The sequence below is a fragment of the Epargyreus clarus genome, unplaced genomic scaffold (assembly GCF_041222505.1).
Source record: "Epargyreus clarus isolate Ecla_fem2 unplaced genomic scaffold, WU_Ecla_fem_2.2 ptg000023l, whole genome shotgun sequence".
Taxonomy (NCBI): domain Eukaryota; kingdom Metazoa; phylum Arthropoda; class Insecta; order Lepidoptera; family Hesperiidae; genus Epargyreus; species Epargyreus clarus.
In genome coordinates, this window is record NW_027332230.1 from 3,263,889 (window position 1) to 3,283,976 (window position 20,088).

Genomic DNA, 20,088 nt, shown 5'->3' on the forward strand with positions numbered 1-20,088 from the left:
GGCATCGCGCTTGGAGGACTCCGGTTGCGTTCCGTCGGAGATCCCGGAGTTCTTCAACAAGCGCTGAGGAAGGCCACCGGGGGTGTTTTATTGCGGTAAAAATCCCACTTAACCCGGCGTTGCTCCCACGTCATCAGGTGCTTTTTGAAGGTTTCCTCCTCGAAATACTACCACAAAAATAAAACCACAACCACAACCTTTAAAATAGCCTGTAGGAGCGCTACACCCTTGATACAATGCAATGCGACGGTGGCGGTGTTATTTGCGTTATACTTATCAAACCGTTCTGCTAACTTTACGTCTAACACAAGATGTTAAATCTTTGTTGAGCCGTTACTATTGCACTGCTGGGCATGGGTTTACTCACAAAGTGAGAGTTGTTTAACTACGTCAAGAGTGAATTACCCTAAATTACGGCTCGTTTCATTCATAAATATGACACTAATGTATGTACTAATAAAAGCTCTGGCCTTTAAATAATAGGCATAGTACATGACTTTTTTGTATAGTAAAAATACAAAACTTACTTCTTAACAAAACGGATGGACTATGGAGTTGTACCGAGGGAGATGATTTGGCTACGGACGCAGATCGTATTAAAGTTGTGCGGATATTGGTTGGATTAGAATTCTCTCCGTCATTTCTGTCAACAGTGCCTTTGGTACTTCGAAGTTAGTAATCTGAAAGCTTTCAATAAGTGTGATTTGTGATCGAAATACAATTATAATACGTTCCATAAATTTCAAGTTCGTTTTACTATCATAATTTTATTTTAATAATATTTACATATTATGTTTAACAAGATAATTGGTAAATGAGATAAATTCGACATCAGAAAATGTTATTATTGGTAAATAACCAAATGAATTACTATAAGTTATAATTTGATTGACCTTTTCAACAAGCTCATCATTATATGACATACAATTAATTCAGATTTAAGGTTTAATTCAGGTCGTATTCAGTTCAGTTCAGTATATCTCGTAGGCTTTTTATGTGCGTTTTACCTACTTGTGTAAAAATGTGAACGTAAACAGGTTATTTGAAGCGTTTAAAACTCATGAGAACATATTTGCGCAATTTTGAAAATACTGTTTCGCCTACAAGTTAATTGCACAACCATTATAGAAATAAAACGTATGCTTCACATAATAATCCCAAAGCATTATTATAAACATCAAACGGTAGTAAAAAATATTTCCTAACGATTAGCAGTTATTTCTTAAAAAAAAATCAAAAGCTAATCAACAAAATAATTTCCATATTTTTTTACTTTTTACATTAGAAAATACTGAGAATATTTTTTTCGATTAGTATTTAAGATTTCTTTAGTAAATAACTGTTTTTCAAAATTTTGGGATTCGGTTTTCCTAATAAATAAAGTTCTAAGTCATTGAACTCTAAAATATTGAAGGTGCTGGCAGCTCTTTGAACGTGGTATCTAGGGTTAGTCGGACAATCAAGATAAGTTCGGGTCATAAACTTGACCCACCCTTATCGGAAATAATGCAGAAACTTTGAGAGTTAACCGGACGTGGGCATAATTTAGTTTCCGACCTTAAGGTTTCCTCAGAAATTACGCTACTTCTTCAAGTAAATTAATTTATTATAGGTAAGAGGATCACATCTTACCTATAATAAATTTGTAATAGAAATGTGACTAGAAATTAAACCAGTTTTAATAAAATATATTTAACGAACCTATTCAATAACTCGTACAAACATTTTCTTTATAAAATTAAAATCTTGAAAGTAAATAAAAAATAGTTCCTTGGCAATATATTTTAAAACAATGGGGACATTAAATGTGCACAAGTGATATTACTTTATCATGGCGTTTTTTTGTTTACCCCTACCCCTATAGATTATATTATTTTATATCGGTGTTATTTTAAAATTGTAACATCTCTATAAGATGCTCATTGAAATTAAGTGATGTCGAAGACAATTTTGTTCACAATTAAATACTCTTAATCAACAACACATTTATTTGGATAAAGATTAATATTATTACGTTGATACAACTCTTAACAAATAATGCATTAATTTCGACCAAATTGGATTACCATAAAAACGGTTCTAGTGAGTTAATCTTAAAAGGTAGACATATACTGTCGCAGACATTTATTTAGATCATTTCAAGAGGAATAATTCTTTTAAGATACCGAAAATATACATATATTTTCGGTACAAGGTGAACAAGAAGGTGGTAGAACCTTTGTGGTTCGACTCCAGCGGCACCACCGCCACACTTATTTCTACCTAATAACAGCAGTGCTAGGCGCTGCTGTGTTCTATTTTGAAGGGTGTGGTAAGGGAGACATACTTTTCCGAGGCGTTCCAGCTTAGTCCTCAGGGGTAGCGGCGCATTTGTGGTCGATCTCAGGTAGGAATATCTAATCCTATCTGGGGTTGATTACAGTTGACCATGGGCGGCAGTGACCACTTATTATCAGGTGGATTTTATACTTGAGTATCATAAAAACGTTTAAATCCAGGATGCCTCTGGATAACAAACCGGGTCGTACGTACATTGTATAATTCTCCTTTAAATTTGCACTTACATAACCTAGTAATTTTATGAACACAGAAGCGTAGTCTCAAGCTATTTAATGCACAAATTTGCAACTAAATTAAACCACCTCGGTCTCTTATATACGCAATGTAATGGAGAATGAATTACACAGTTTACAGCGTATTAGGTACACTACACTCTTTTATATTACTTTACACTACTACTACACATTAAAACAACAGCTATCCAACAGCGCTTTTTTTTGTTGATTGAGTAAGGATCGTACTAAATAAAATCGTACATTGTCATTTTATGATCGTAATGGTTGACGAAAAATCCGAGTCTTAAAAAATATTTACTGACAAGAGTAATAATGTTACTCCTATAATTTAGACAAATCTAACGACACTTCAGAGTAAAATCACCCGAAAAACATTACACTCCACAGTCAGGTAAAAACAAATCCTGTATTATGTGCTATCAGATAGTGTCGCTTATAAAGATCAAACTGCAAAATAATGATAGATGAAAAACTAAAGGAAAATAATAATTTATTAAAATATTACATTATATTTTTATTTTCATACGTTCTCCTGGTAACCAGTTGTCCAGACTATTGAATGTTTAATTAATTAAGTCTGGCCAGGATTTTTCAGCCTTTTGATATAAAATAGTTTTCATCTATTAAACGAATGGATGAAGGTCGTCCCTAAATCGAGTTTTCCGACTGCTTATTTTGTGGAATATTTTTGTACCTGCCAGACTTTCGATTATGAAGTGGAAATTACATTTAACATTTTTATCCGAACATAAATCCGGAACGCTAAAAGTTAGGCCGGCGCCATACACAGCGGCGTCCACTTAAGAATCATCCGATACAGCCCTGACTCGCGATAAAATTTTAATTTTCCCTCCGACCCACTTCTTCGGGTTCCCTTGAAGCTGTTACAATTATTACAGGAACGAGTCTAACTTTTTGAATATATTTATTTTGTATTCTTTATAGTATCAAGGTAATTATGGTAAACAGGTTTTTTATAATTTGGAAGAAGCAAACGGTGAGAGACAGGCTACACAATCCTACACATGTCTACCTGATGGTAAGACATCAGTACACTAACATGATCACTTCCGTCCGTCTAACCTGTAAATAACCCCAGATGGGGTCAAAGTATCAGATTATTAATAAATCATTGAAGGTAAACTACTTTTTTATTTTTTATTACTATTTGATTTTATTTATACTTTTTTATTTTTTTTATTTTATATTTTTGTAAATAAATTCCACACTCTGTATTATTACTCTATTGATTAGTAGTATCGTTTATAAGGATCACATTCTGAGAAGTAATAATAAATGACAACCCAAACAGAAAGGCTATTCTTTTTAATACGTTAATATATTTAATCGATTAACACTGTTTCTAAATTCCGTCACCATAGGCACAGGCGAGTGAATATGATAAAGCAGGGAAACCTTTACCTTTATCCTTTAATACAGGAGTTTGCAAAAGTAACTGTACTTTCTTACCGGTTAAGTAAGGGTTGTCTACATATTTATATTGTTAGGAAATCGCATATAGCTATTCAGAAAAAACTAATAACACATGATTTTCACTGTTAGAATGTAAAGGGCGTTATTCGCATCAGTTTGACACAAGCGATCTTATTTCAACCAATTTAAGATTTAATTATAATATTGAAAATTTTATCCTAACTGTTAATTACTAGTCTAATAATTCTATTTTGTAGTGTTTTAAAATTCGTTTTTAAAACAAACTCAAGTTTACTTCAACAGAAAAATCTTCAAAATTTCTTTTTGTCCATAAGCATTGAAATTTTAACAGAATGCCTTAAGTTCAGGTGGGTCTTGGTATTTTATATTTAAGAGGGGTCGTAACTGAGTCCTATTACTTTTATTCGGCGCGTTCCACTCCCATCGTCCCATCCTTTATGTTGTCCTGTCGGGTGCGCTCCCTCATTTTTGTACCCATTTACACTAATTTCTTTCGTGATGGAAGAAAATAAAATTGTTTCCCTTGCCCTTGAAAGTATTCCTCCACTCAGGCTCAAGTATCTGATATTTATATTCTGATGCCCATTTATTCAGTTGTTAAAAAAGGGCGTCTCTATAACATTATCAAGTTCGAAATTATTACGCTTCTTTGTTCGTCTAAAAATATACATTTTAATCCCCTTTCGTAAGTTGTGTTTTTAATAACATAGGAGTAGCAGATGAGCATACAGTCTACTTGATGCTAAGTGGCTACTGCCGCCCATGGACATCTGTAATAACCCCAGATAGGATTAGATATTCCTACTTGAGGTCGGCCACAGATGCGCCGCTACCCCCAATTACTAAGCTGGAACGCCTCGGAAAAGGCTGCCTCCCTTACCACACCCTTCAAAACGGAACACAGCAGCGCCTAACACTGCTGTTATTAGGTTGAAATAGGTGTGGCGGCGGTGCCGCCGGAGTCGAACCACAAAGGGTTCTACCACCTTCATAAGTCGTATAGAAAGTAATAATCATTGTGCATTGCCGTGTAAGGTTGAATGAAAGCTTATTATAACACCATACTGTGTATAAAGGGTTGTCGGAGGCCTTTGTATTAGCGGAAATGTAGGGTCGAAGCGGCGTTGTGCAGGAAAATAAAAGTTACGTACATCTGTCTTCCGTAAAACAAAATATTACCTTAGCTAATTAAAGTGAATGGCCTTATTTCAATTTTAAGTTAAATTTTGGCTAGTGTGTAAAGTATCTGAGTATCTTTTCTTGAAAGTCAATTATTTATTCTCTTTGTAAAATATGTTTGCGATGTGAAATTTAAGGATTACCTTACCTACCTAGTCGAAATCCTTTGAGTATACAAGCTTCCGTTTTGAGTTCCGCCATCTTAAGCTTCTGCGGCTGAGTTGGTAGTCTGTCAGACACTGCTAACCAAAGAAACGTTGCCATTTTGGAATGCGGCGTGATGTTTTGGTGTCTCGCTCAGTACCTTCCTAAAACGGTTCGTGCTACATGATAATCACGGCTAGACGATCACATGCTTACTTTTCGTGTAACGAGGTGTTAGTGTTTCACAGACGTAAGTACAGCAATAAATACTGGATTCTAGTAGACGTCACATCAGCAAGACCATTATAATTCCCTTGTGTCTATAATACGTGTCCTCAGTAGATAATCAATAATTGCTAAGTTTTCATTACACATGACCTCATTTTCATCATGGTAAGACATTTTACCATTCCAAGGGGCTCTGGATCAATTCCCGTCAGGAACAAACATTGACAAGAAAAAAATTACAATGTTTGTTTATATGTTTAGTGTTTCATATGTATCTTATTTACACTTAATTTACAAAAAAGCATTAATATGTGTATCCGTGCTGGATGTGCTGAGTTAAGGGGTAGTTAGCGCTGTGTGTAAACTTTCAACATCTATTTTATTTTTATTTGCTAAATCGGCCTGTAGAGAAAAGTTCAATATTGATGTTCTTAGAGACGAAGAAATTGAAGAATGGCTACAGTTAGAAGATGAGAAATAGTTCAATGATGATATAGAAATTGGGGAACTGATAGTAAGTTTCGAAAAACGAAGAAGAGAAAAGCAAACCAAACCATAAACCAGGAAGTAATAGAGGAACCTGAAAATAATTTACCCCCTAGTCTGCCTTAACTTGAGAGGCCACCAAGAAGAAAATTATGCAGCATTTGGTTTAGAGCGGATTACTGCAGACCAAACGACAAACAAGATTCTCCTTCTGTACATGTAAAAAGGCAATCTGCCTTGAGTGTGCCTCGTACTTAACGAAGATTATAAATTTTATTTTTTTAAAAAGGTCAAAACTTGAGGCTAAATTGTACCTAAATGAACCGTGTGATTTAAATATATTTTCTTTTGTAGGTCTTAAAGGATGTCATAATTAAAATAATAAAATAAAGTAACTTAACAAGTTACTTTGACTATTTAATAAATACATGGTGTTACTCTTACCTAGTGTAAAAAATTGTTAAAAATTCATATTTCAGTAAAAAATACGAAATAAATATTTAGTTTTTAACCGACTTCAAAAAAGGAGGAGGTTTCTCAATTCGACCGTATATATATTTTTTATTTATAAGCCTTCATATTTCATATTGTAAATTAACTAAGTATGTTTATGTCTATTTAGATGTAATTTTTTAGCTTTATATAAATATATTAAAAAATAGGCGTATTTTATGTTGACGTCTGTCGGACTACACCTCAGTCAAGTATTACCAAAAAAGTCATCTCAGTCGCAGAAGGTTATTTTTAGCTTTATATAAATATATTAAAAAATAGGCGTATTTTATGTTGACGTCTGTCGGACTACACCTCAGTCAAGTATTACCAAAAAAGTCATCTCAGTCGCAGAAGGTTAATGTCAAACCTAAGAGGATCAAAAGCAGTCTATAAATATCGAGTTAAGGTAAGGTTAACACAACGACAAATAGTAATGTTAAGCCGAGCTTTATATATCGAGTATAAACGTCGAAGCTATATCTTAAAGCTTGAGAAAGATAGTAATTGGGAATTTTAGAAAGAACACTTAATTTTTATCTATTCGAATACCCTTAATATTAAAGATAAAAAAACCATTGAAAACACGACATCAAAAAGCCACGCGTGAAATACTCGTACAAGAACTCTGAATACATGTAAGTCATCGGATGAATACGATGCAGTGATATTAATGAAAAAGTTGCAGCTTCGTAATATATGAGTTTCAGATTTCCAGGTCACCGCAAGTTCCGGAGGTTGTCGCGCGCGGACACAGACAGTTCATTAAACCCGTAAAGCGTCAGAACAGTAACGACCCTGCTTCTTTATTATTCTGCATGTGAATTGATAAATTATTTTTCGACCCGAACCACAGTTCGTTATGTGCAAACTCGAACGCTTACTGGAATCAGTTTTAAGTTAACAACATTCGCTCAGATGTACGTGTTTGTAAATAAGAATTAAGTGACCCGTTTTAGTTTTTTAATTAGAAATCCTATGTACAAAACCTTTAAAAGTAGCACGCTGAAGTGGTTATGTGCTGACGAGATTACTCAGTGGATCAATAGTATAATAATTGGGGAAGAAGTTATTTAGCTAACCTAACCTAACCCAACCAACCACCAACCAGATGCACCGATGGATTCTAAAGATGCAGGATCTGTTAAAGTCGCACCAATTAACCCATTTGAGGACAAAAGTTAGCCTAGATTCTGTCTAAAACAGGACCGACAAACGGTACTCGTGAATATTTCTGTTTACTTTTCAATAATATCCAATTTTATAATCCAGTGTCAACCACTAGGCAATCACTGCCATAATTACTGTTTATATAAGTACGTTAAATATATGTACATTTAATTTAAATGTTTACTATTTACCATACTCTTGGTAGGAAATTTGTTCCTGGCTCTATTCCATTCCATGCATTCATTCTAATTTGGCCATTTCGATATTCCGACTATTAATTTGTCACGGTGTTTCCATCGTATAATGGCGATAGGATCTTTCTTTTGAGGTATTATCAGAATAACACGTTCTTGCGATTCTAAGCGGCTCAACTGAGGTTTAAACACGCCTTCGTAAGGGCGAATCACATGTCAAGTGATATTGACGTCTATTTCCCTAAAAGGAAACGGAACTCCGGTGTATTTTTCCTTGCCTTTCCTTCATCTGTTAGTTTACGTCGAAATGCTTTTATGGAAAACAATCGGTTTACAGGCTAGAATATTCTTAAATAGAGTATGTTTCGGTCACAGCCATGTTTCCGTATTATGTATTGAGTAGCTTTACCTTCGTATTGAGTTATATGTAATAAAATAGATATAAAATATGACATTTTCAAATACGGATGTGATAGATGGTAGAACAAATATCACCGATTTAAAGATACTGAATATACGTAGAAAGAAAATAAAGGATAATAATAATAAAAAAAAAACAATTAAAGAATATAAACAACAACGAAAAAATTAAACTAGTGAAACGTCGTATATTGCTCGATACCTCATAGCAATATTGTCAAGTGCAAAATGCAATCTAAAAATTACTGTACGGCAAAAATGCGTCTATAACCCCAAGAAAGAATTCGAGGTTGATTACAAATGTCATTGACCAATAGTAACCAATGCGGTAGTACAATCAGGTGGATTGTATACTTGTATTGTATACCAAGTAAAGCAGTGATAGCCTAGTGGTTAAGAAACTCGGCCTCTCGATCGAGGGGACCGAGGTTCAAATCCCAGGCACGCACCTCTGATTTTTCAAAATTATGTGCGTATTAAAAAATAATTATCACTTGCTATACGGTGAAGGAAAACATCGTGAGGAAACCTGCATACCTGAGAGACTTAAAAAATAAATAAAAAAGGTATGTGAAGTCTACCAATACGCACTTGTCCAGCGCGGTGGACTATGGCCTAATCCTTCTCATTATGAGAGGAGACCCATGCCCAGCAGTGGACGTTAATGGGTTGATGATGATGATGATGATTGTATACCAATGCGAATAATCATGTAAGGTTAGGAACTTATTTAAGGTTAGGAACTTATTATCTTAGGAACTCATTTCCGTAATCACTGGTTTAGTTTTAGTCATTTCACTTTAAGTAGGTAGGTACTTGTTCCATTTAGTTAAGTCAAAATCAAAGTAACATATTATAAGGTAGAATTTATTGACGTCTTTTTAGTAATTCTATACGTTTATATAACATACATTTTAAAATGTAATCCTTACTAATATTATAAATTCGAAAGTAACTCTGTCTGTCTGTCTGTCTGGTTGTCACGCCTAAATCACTGAACCGATTTTAATGAAATTTTGTACAAGATAGTTTGAAACCCGAGAAAGGATAGGATAGTTTTTATCCCGGAAATCCCACGGGAACTAGGGATGGCGATCTAAGATAGATTAATCGGAGAATCGATCTTTAGGACCAATAAGTCGATTATTATAATCGATATTAGTAAGGATTGAATCGTAAACTATGCGTTTGCTCAAGTGATGATCTGTAGCAAAGTTGTTGTCCATGAGCCCACGAAGGTTTCAGAGTTGGTACGACCAATTGTCATTCCAATGAAGGTACGATTTTTTTATGTTATTTGTTTTATGTATGTTAGTATGTCATATTATTTTCTTTTAAACGCGGGCGAAGCCGCGGGAAAAAACTAGTAAAGAATAGTACAAACACTTCTCATTCATTCTAAAACTTCTAGGCCACGGCAAATACGCGAGGCCGCGATGTCTTTCCGTTCGGGTTTAAATATTGCTTTAGCGAAGTGAAAGTTGACGGTCGCAAAGAAATACTTGAGTAACCCCGAAATGTTGGCTCAGGGAGTTTGTTGATAAAGTTTTTTTTACGTACGAAATCAGTATTCTGTGTGTATTCGTATATTCTGTAAATACCTTGAATACAACTGTTTCTGCAAACATAGGTTTGATGAAAGCGTTATTTAGGGTTGGCAAACATGCGAATATGCGGAAAACGAAGAAAAGTCGTCGATGTGTTTTTTTTTGTGATTAAAATAACAAACGAACATGCTGTCTGACGATACGTGGGTAATGCCTGTTATAAACACTTTTCATCGACTTCATATAGAACCAAGTTATCGTGAATAACATATGTACGAAAGACGGGTGCCTTATCATCCAGCCCAGAAGGGCATTGTAAAATTACAAGATGACTGACAGATGGGTCATTAAACCTGGATATTCTTGTGACAGGCCGATGAAGCCACTATACCGCACGTATCCTCAAAGATCGTTCTATCTTTAGCTCTCATCTCAATTTATCCAAACTTTATATGCTTCGTCACTTTGACTACAGCTTTGAACGCACTTACTATCACACCAGCGCAGTTTCCATTAACAAAGAGTACTAACGCGCGGCGCAAAACAATGACGTCTATTCATCGCAGTCAGCGCTTTTTGTGTTGTCGTCGTTGCAATATCTTTATGGGATATGAGTTAAGTGTTCTGGGTTGTAAGGAAATTAAAGAGGAAGACGTTGTGAGATACTTTTGGCTCATATGGAGCCCTAGAAACGAAAATGTTCTCATAATGTTATAGTTTTAAATCTTTGGATATCTGGATATGTCTCTCAATGTGTTTTAAATCTTTGCATATGTTTTGTAACCTAAAGGGCTACTCTATACGTATGTTTCGAGTAATCCCTGTTTCATTACGTATAAGAATGTTCGTTTGACGGATATCACGAAAAATGAAGCCTCATAATCCCGTCTGAATAATTCCTTTTCATATTATTAGGATCGACGCAAATGTAAATTTGACGTAACGGGTGAAACACACGTCGTCATTCGTTTTTCAAACTCGACGCAAACTTATAAAGTTTGACGTGTATGTCTATGTCATCGTACGTGTATGGCTCTCAAACGGATGAACTGATTTATTTGAATGCTGTTGTTTTTATTGACAAATTGAATAAATGTATTGAAAATGTCGTGTTTAGTCTTATAGAATCAGTGTCGAAATGTAAATACTAAACACATAATTTGATAAACAAACCAAGTTATGCAGAGTTTCTAACTCTTTGATAACACGCAGCAAACATAATTATAGTATGCATACTTACAAGGGTGATGGTTAAATAGGACCAGAAGAATTTAATAATAACTATAGAGACAAAGTAATTATGATTATCCACAATTAATAACCACAATAATTATGATTATGTATGTTCACAATTCATCTAAGACACTCATTAAATCTAAAACTCAAAATATAAAAACTTCATTTCATAAAATAACATGTTTAAAAGGAAAATTGAAATAGAACCTATGTATTGGCCCAATAAATTTCTAACACTACTAACTACCATAGTACCAGCATCGTCGTAATACTACAATTCGTCGTGTTACTACAACTACTACTACAAAAACTATTACTAGTACTACTAGTAAAACTAATACAAAATGTGTACATTAAAACACTATATATATATAAATACATGTAGCTATAAACAACTGTGCTATTTGCATTCTAAATTCACACGAAGCAAACGTCTATCAATATTTCGCCCTCGATTTAGCCAACTAGTTCAACTTTGATTGAGTTTGCAAACTACGAGTTAATGGCGGTAACATGATGTCGCTTTCTAAGCTGCGTATCAACTTACTTATTTCATTTTGCAAGCAACCTTAATTACTTAATTGAAGTAATATAAGCCAGCACTAAATTACAAAATAATACGTCCGATCTTGCCATAATCCGTGATAGCCTGGTTGAAACTCAGCCTCTGGATCGAGGGGTCTGAGGTTCGCATCTGATTTTTAACACGTTTTTATTAGCTCGAGTTGTATCCACGTATATATGTATGTAACTGAATCTTTGAACTCCATTTTTACCCACTTTAAATGGTCAGATTCAATTAAAATTTTACAATACACGATTTTAATAATTGTATCCCATTCTCCTCACCAGGATCGTCAGGAATCAGGATCAACGATTTTCCTTGTGCGATTTTAACGTGGTTTTTAATACGCTTTTATTAGCTTCAGACGTATGTATGTTGGTATGTTTGTATGTAACGGAATCTTTGAACATGATTTTAACCCCCTTCAAAACGTCGGATTAACTTGAAATTTGGCATACTTATTAAGGACCGATGACAATTCAATATTTTAAACATTCTGACCCGTTATCCTTACTAGGATAATCAGGATCAGCGATTTTTGTTTTCCTGAGACCCGGAAGGTCTGCGTTAAGACCAATAAAGGAATCTACCAGGCCAGCGCCGATCACCTAACCTAACCTGACCTGACCTGACCTGACCTGACCTGACCTGAACTGACCTGACCTGACCTGACCTGACCTGACCTGACCTGACCTGACCTCAACTTCGACGCGTCCGTTGTTAATAGCATCATGAAGCGGTGTCTCATCATCCTTATTCATTCAGCACTTCAACATCTGCACCTTCCTTTAACAAGATTTCCACTATTTCATTGTTCCCATTTCTTGCTGCCAAATGTAAAGGCATATATGATTTCAGCTCATCGTCATAGTCACAACTTATATTATTAACTCGAGCTGTAAAATTAATTAAACTACTAACAGTTTTAAAATCTCTGCAGGCAGCAGCAACACAAAGAGAAGAAATTCTAGAATTATTTTCGATATTAACATCATCATGCTGTAATATTAAATCGATGATTGGACGACGTCCTTTTGAAATGGATAGATGTAAAGCAGTTGACCGTTTTTCTCTTGAGTATTGCCATCAGCGCCTGTTTTTAAAAGATGCTCTATCATCCTTTTTCCGTGATTACTTTTATCCAAGATAGAGGACCTGGGATATGGTATAAATTATGAAAGAAAGCAGTTAGCATTGGCAATTTGGATGTCATTCAACAAGTCCTCTGGGATTTTCACGTTAACAATAAAAATAAACACCAATGTAAAACACCACTTCATACAGCTGTGTTAAACAATGACCCAATATTCATTTTTGCACTGCTAAGCAAAGGTGCTGATGCTGATTCGAAAGATAAACTTGATAATACGCTACGTAATAATCGTTAAAATAATCGCTAAAATAATCACTAAAAAATGAAAAATAAATAATAGTTAAAAAAAACTAAAAAATACGCTTTTGTAAAAAATTCGACCAAAAAATGAATAATAAATAATAGTTAAAAAAAAACTAAAAAAATACACTTTTTATAGAAAATCCAACTAAAAAATAGAAAATATTTTTTTTTAAATTTGAATTAAGAATAGTGTAAATAAGATAAAAATATTTTTTATTGTAAAAAAAGCGTGGTATTAAAATTAACGGTAATTAATTAAAATTAACGAAAAGTAACGAAATGGTGTCGGAAAAGATCGCGATCTTTTAAACCTGAGATTTTTTAAAAATAGATCTTAAAAGGAGACCAGTGCCCAGCAGTAGAACAGTAATCGATTGACAACGAAGCTAGCTATAAATAACAAGATATCACGTCCCGAGATAGTACATTCAACCACATGTTCGAACCAGAATATAATATCAGCTCTAAACCGCAATATAAATCAGAATTGGCAGTCACAGAATTAAATATAGTATTAGTGCTTTGTAATATTTAAGAAAAGAGTAGTTTCATCTGCGATCTCATAAGAATTTTCGAGCGAATTCCCTGGCTTAAAGGATTTTAGTGTCGTTGGATTCATCTAAATTGTGGGGGTGACATAGGCTGTATTTTTAAACTTTTATGTTTTTATAATAATTCTCAAATTTATTAATACAAATTAATTCACATTTTATAAACCCTAATTTCTTGTTTTATATCAGCTTCATTGGAGCTTCATAGGATTACGTACTACGTCTAAAATACTCTCCACAAGCCTATGTAATTTCGCTTATGATCTCTCATATAAATCTTGTAGGTAGCGGACTGTTTGTATTACCGGTACCAGATTAGGACTACGGTACTACTACAGTATCCCTTGCCTGTCGTAAAAGGGGCTTCCAACGGTTGTGTTCCGTTGGAGATCCCGGAGTTCTCCACCAAACGCCGAGGAAGGCCACCGGGGGGGTTTTGATGCGGTAAAAGTCCCACATAACCCGGCGTCAGTCCCATGGTGTCGGGTAACTTTTGAAGGTACCTTTAGAAAAACTGTAGTAAACTAGACTGTAATAAAGTCGTTTTGATTCAAAAATTCACAGATTTCCACTGATACTAATTATTATCTATAAGCATTTTGACTATACAAATATATTAAAAGTTAATCGATTAAATAAGCGTATTAATATTTAAATAGTAATTCAGATTCAAATAAGGTAATTGGCATTCATGAACTTAATTTACGTCGTATTTGACCGGTCACGTTTGTCGCTTGCACAGACGAACTAAGCATATAGACACATAAACTATCAGTTGAATATATATATTTGAAGGTGGTAGAACCCTTTATGGTTCAACTCCGGCAGCACCACCGCCACACCTATTTATGCTTCATTGCAGCAGGAGCAGTGTTGAGCGCTGCTGTGTTCTGGATTGAAGGGTGTGGTAAGGGAGACTTTAAGTACTTTTCCGCGCCGATCCAGCTTAGTCTTCAGGGGTAGCGAAACATCTGTGGCTGACCTCAGGTAGAAATATCTAATCCTATCTGGGGTTGATTACCGAAGGGCGGCATTAGCCACTTAAAAAAAGATGAAGGCCACTGCTTACCAAATATTATTTGTGTATAATAAAAAGTAGCACACGAGCTTGCAATCATTCTGATAGCAAGTGGTAGAACCCTTAATGGCTTAAATACGAGAGCACTATTTCTGCTATTGTAAAGCAGCGTTAATTGCTACGAGTACTACGTTCCGCATTGAAGGGTGTGGTAATAGAGATATACTTATCACAGGCGTTCCAACTAGATCTCAGAGGTAGCCATATATCTCTAGTCGATGTCGGATGGGACTCTAATCTTACGTGGGATTGACTACACAATACATATGTCTATGAGTGGCCATTTACCAGCAGGTGGAAAGTATGCTCGTTTGCTACTATTGGCTAATGACGCCCTAAAACAAATAATATTAGGGAGGATATAGGATATAGGATAACACTCTTAATATAAAATAATATGGTTGATGAAACTTTACACTATGCGCTTTAATAGATTAGGAGTCTATTTCTTTTCGTAGTCTACGAGTCTAAATAATCAATTCATTGCCATAGACTAGAATGTCACTGCCCAATTTATAATTCTGAATCTGGCGCTAATAATAATGTTTGAATCAATTGATTGAATATGCTGTAATTCTGTCTCTAATTAGAGAAAATTATACATTGTACAGATATAAAGACATTGTTAAAAATTGGTCGTGCCAAGTCAGAAAGCTTCGTGGGCACAACAACTTTGTTAAAGATCATCATATGATCAAATCCATAGTTTGTGATTTTATAAAGGACATACAGACGAATATATAATATTATACATATATATGCATGTATATATATGTATAATATTATATATATATAAATAATTAAATAAACATTGTTTATCGTAAAATTTTAGTAAAAGTATCATGTTTGCATTCAAGAAAACAATATAAAGGTGGTAAATGCTGACTGCTGTGGACGCTTACTTAAGAGGTGACGCATCTGTAATACTTAAAGTAAAACCCCAGTTCTACATAGAGTTGGTAACAAATGCCCATGGGCTTCAGTGACCACTTACCAACAGGTGTACATTTACTACTTAAATCTTTTAAAAAGTATCACATTGCTACCACATCCTTCGTATGAGAACCGTAACAGCCTTCCTCCTCTCATGAAGAATCAAAACAAGCACTACTACTTTCGCCTCGACTCACTGACATTAGTATTGGATTTTAAAACTTGAATTTCGTAAAGTCCCTTCTCAAAGAGGCTGTTAGAACCAGAGTAGCCTAACTACAAAAACATGATTAACAATATGGAGACAAGTAAAAGTGTATAGTCCTCTCTGAAGTAGTCGTATGGGGATGTAGTCATACAATTTACTATGGCGACGCGGTTCATTTCTATATTCAGAGCGGACTACCAGTTTTAAGCGGACTATAAAACATTTTTAAATAAGAAAATACAGATAGGTCAGAAATTATTAAAATGCAGTTGGCCACTCTGGTTCTAGCAGCCTCAAATATAGTCATTGATGAAGTGGTATTGTAGCGTTCTGACTTTTCCAACAGTTTTGGGCAACTCATGCTCAGCGGTGGGCAATTTATTCATGGTTTTACTAACTTTTATTGTTTTTTCACAGAGCTTCCGAGTAAACCAGTGATTTTCGACGACCACAACAAGGAGATCACAGGTGTAGCTGGCCCTTACAGCGAAGGGAGCAGTTTTAAACTTATTTGCTCAGTAAACGGTGGTAAGTCAATTAAATTATATTATACTAGAAGTAAAGTTAGTAAGTATGTAAAGCTAGTAAGAAGTTAGGCTGAACAACTTAATGAGAAAATTCCTAATAAATGCCTTACGACAACGGCACGGCTAAATACCAACAAAGCTTGTAGTAGAAGATCCGAAGCTAAATCGAACTGGACCGAGCTGATAATAGAATGAAACTCATTTTATAACGAAATTAGTACATTGGGAAATACATTAAAAATGGGTTTGCTAAAAAAATCCTGGACAGGATAATTTTAATTATTTTTTGAAAAATTAATTTTCATTTTGCAGACAACCCTATATCAACGCGTTCACAATAAAACAGCGCTTCTACTGATATAAAATTTTATCTATTATCATCATGAGTGAAAGTAGTTGCCAGCGAAATACCTGTTTATACCTTACAACCCAGTAGTTCGTCCACGTAAATAATAGGCAACCCAAAGCCTGCACATTCTGTATGTTTTTAACATTCACTCAGAATAGAATTTTCTTATTATCTTGATGTTGCAAAATTTAATTTTCAATTAAATTTTAATTTTTCAAAAATAATTAAAATTATCCTGTCCAGGATTTTTTTAGCAAACCCATTTTTAATGTATTACCCAATGTACTAATTTCATTATAAAATGAGTTTCATTCTATTATCAGCTCGGTCCAGTTCGATTTAGCTTCGGATCTTAGACCATTGAGAAAGAGATACATAAAATATGAACCCACACACACAGACTATTTTGTTCTTAAATAAGCGGCCCCGGCTATGGGGCGTTTTTAATGTTGTAGGAATAATAATATGCTTATTATAACAAAATGGACTTGCTCTATTGACGAATGTACTACAAAAAGGCGGAACAACCAAGAGAAGTATAAACTTCACAAGAAAATATGTTTTTTACATCATACGTTTAAGCAATATTTGCTCAAAATATCATATTAATTAGTCCAATACATATTTTTTACAATTATATTTACTTTTTTTGCTATAAAAATATATATACTTATTTGTTATATGTGAAATGAGCCAATAAAAATTATATCAATTGTACTATTACGGCACACATACGCATATCAATTTTGGTCATTAATTCAATCTGACATTGTGTATCTTTAACATTATATATTTCCGGGAATGGCTCGGCATTGTTGGCTATAGATACAAATCTAAATAGATAGCGCGTGTACTCTCATCTATGTGTAACCAAGTGTGCCAGTTTTTTTATCTACTGAAATCTGCCACAGAAGGTCCATTTAAGGTAAAAAACGAATAGATCCCTCTGTGGGTAGTCGCGACGAAAAGACGCGAATCTAGTGTGCTCTTAGTTTTTGTACATTTAAAATTAATTCAAGTGCATTATTTTTACAAATCATATGTATTAATTAACTGCTGAACCCACCTGTATTCACTATATATCACATTTCCTTTGGATACCGTGCCTTAATCACTAATTCACTTTTAATTAAACTATGGACACACAACTGTCAAACAACCTGGACAAGCTAGAAAAGCTCTTTGGCTCCCGTATGCAGGACTACGAGGAAAGGCTGAAGAATGCCACAGCTGGTTCCAGTTCCTCCAATCCAGACATCAACACTCTAGCACGTGAGTTCTCCGAATTCAAGTCATTTGTTTGGGAAACCCTATCTACCATGAAAACTCAAATAGAACTTCTCTCACTTGGCCTGGACAGGCATGAAACTGCCATGAGAAGAAAGGTCCTCCTATTCCACGGCATCCCTGAAAGCCAAAATGAAAAAGTTCACGAAGTGGTCCATAAGATTATATCCAACCAATTAAAGTTGTCCGACCTGAAATTGGACAGTGTGCACGTTTGTCATAGATTAGGACCAGTCCAGGACAAAACACGACCTGTTCTTGTTAGGTTCCTTCACATGGAGCACAGGCACCTAGTCTGGGACAGTAAAACTGCACTTAAGGGTACTGGCATCACTATCTCCGAATTTTTAACGAAGACCAGGCACAGAGTTTTCATCGCAGCTCGGAATCATTTTGGCATAAAGCAGTGCTGGTCCGTGGAGGGCAAGATAACTATAATCCTTCCCGACAAATCTCGGAGAAAAATTGAAGGCATGGGGCAACTACTTCCATTGATGTCTCAATTCCCCGTCAGCACTGCGACAGCTGAGAGTGTTCAAGTTTCAAGCTCTCCGAAAACAGCGGCTTCAAAAACTACGACTAATGCTCCAAAGAAAACTCGGCGGCGTTATTAAGTTGTAAATTTCTTCCATTTATTTTGTTTACCTCTTACTTAATTCGTACTCTAACCATCATACTTCTTTAATTTGTCGTATTACTTTTAGCATTATTACTATAACTCGCCGTGTAGGTAGTTTTGTAACTCACTAATTGCTTCACTAATTTATTAATAACCTATTTTTTTAAAATTGTACACAATTATTGCATTCACTCAGGTGACATGACAATTTCTTATTGACAAGTGACATCAATGTGTCTAATTGTCAACTGTCTAATCGTTCAGAAATCATAATCAAATGTTTTGTAATTTATGTCATTGTTGAGTTGTCTATGTTTGTCTATATTTGTTTTCTTTGTTTTTAAACGGTTTTTCTCTATATAATCCTTATTTTTTGTTCTCTTTTTTTTTTTTTTTTGTAGTTAAACTTTAACCAGTTATATTATTCTGACCCTGAGTAAATGATCATTAACATTTTTTTTTTATTATTTCTATTATTTATTGTTGTATTTTTTTTTGTTTTTGTAGTTTAAGTGTTTTCAATAATTTTAATATTAAGATACTGTTAGCAGGTAAACAAATTTCTTCCATTATACCAGTGAGCAGTGAGTTTGGCAGTTTAAACATATTATAAATTTGTATTATTTAGTATACCTAATTAGTATATTATATATATATTTAATATTCGTACGCGGATTTGCATAACATTGTATTATTATTATATTAAAATAATTATATATTTATTTTTATTTGAACTATTATGAATAATGTGGTTGATTTAAATGACTCTTTTTTCTCTTGCTCGTCTTCAGTTTCTAGTTTTGTTAGTGCAGATAGTGAATCTTCGGGAAGTCCGACGCTGCTTGATCAAATTTCCTCTTTATTTCCTTCAAATTCCCAGTGTCTCAACATAGCACACATAAATATCCAAAGTGTTCCAAAGCATTACTCTGATCTTCTGGCATCCATTAGCAGCAACCATATTGATGCGCTTCTTATCTCCGAATCTTTTCTTAAACCCTCGCTGCCCTCTGCTCTGTATAAACTTCCTGGTTTTTGTCTGATCCGCAATGACAGAGTAGGCAAAGGCTGTGGTGGTGTTGCAATTTACTTGCGTTCCGATATTCCATTCAAAGTCGTCAGCTCGTCCCCCGCTGAATATTCCGAATCTGCCGAATACTTATTTTTAGAAATATCCTTAAATTGTAATAAAATGTTACTTGCCGTGTTCTATAGTCCAAATTTACACATTGATTACTTTGCCAATTTTGACAAAGTATTATCGGATTTTTGCCCTATCTACGAACATGTTATTATAATGGGGGATTTTAATACTTGCATGGTCAAGAATGATTCTCGCTCTGCTAAACTTCTAAATGTTTTATCCTCTTTTAACCTTCATCTTCTGCCACTTACAGCAACCCACCATTTCCCCAATTGCAATCCCTCTCTTCTTGATCTTATGATCG

General features: G+C 34.6%; 1 protein-coding gene and 1 long non-coding RNA gene across 8 annotated transcripts in view; one reads left to right on the forward strand and one right to left on the reverse strand.

The window, feature by feature from the left end:
• The window catches only part of LOC140751564 (kin of IRRE-like protein 1), a 231,987-nt gene that overhangs the window by 166,480 nt on the left and 45,419 nt on the right, over positions 1-20,088 (forward strand). For all 7 annotated transcript variants that reach the window (XM_073085489.1, XM_073085490.1, XM_073085491.1 and 4 more), the window contains exon 5: positions 16,276-16,386. In XM_073085489.1, coding sequence (XP_072941590.1) covers positions 16,276-16,386 — 111 coding nt within the window. The remainder of the gene's footprint in view (positions 1-16,275; positions 16,387-20,088) is intronic.
• On the reverse strand, positions 17,678-19,104 carry LOC140751566 (uncharacterized). The gene is made up of 2 exons (XR_012103363.1): positions 18,667-19,104; positions 17,678-18,141 (listed from the first exon to the last, which is right to left on the reverse strand). It is a non-coding gene; the product is annotated as an uncharacterized LOC140751566 (long non-coding RNA).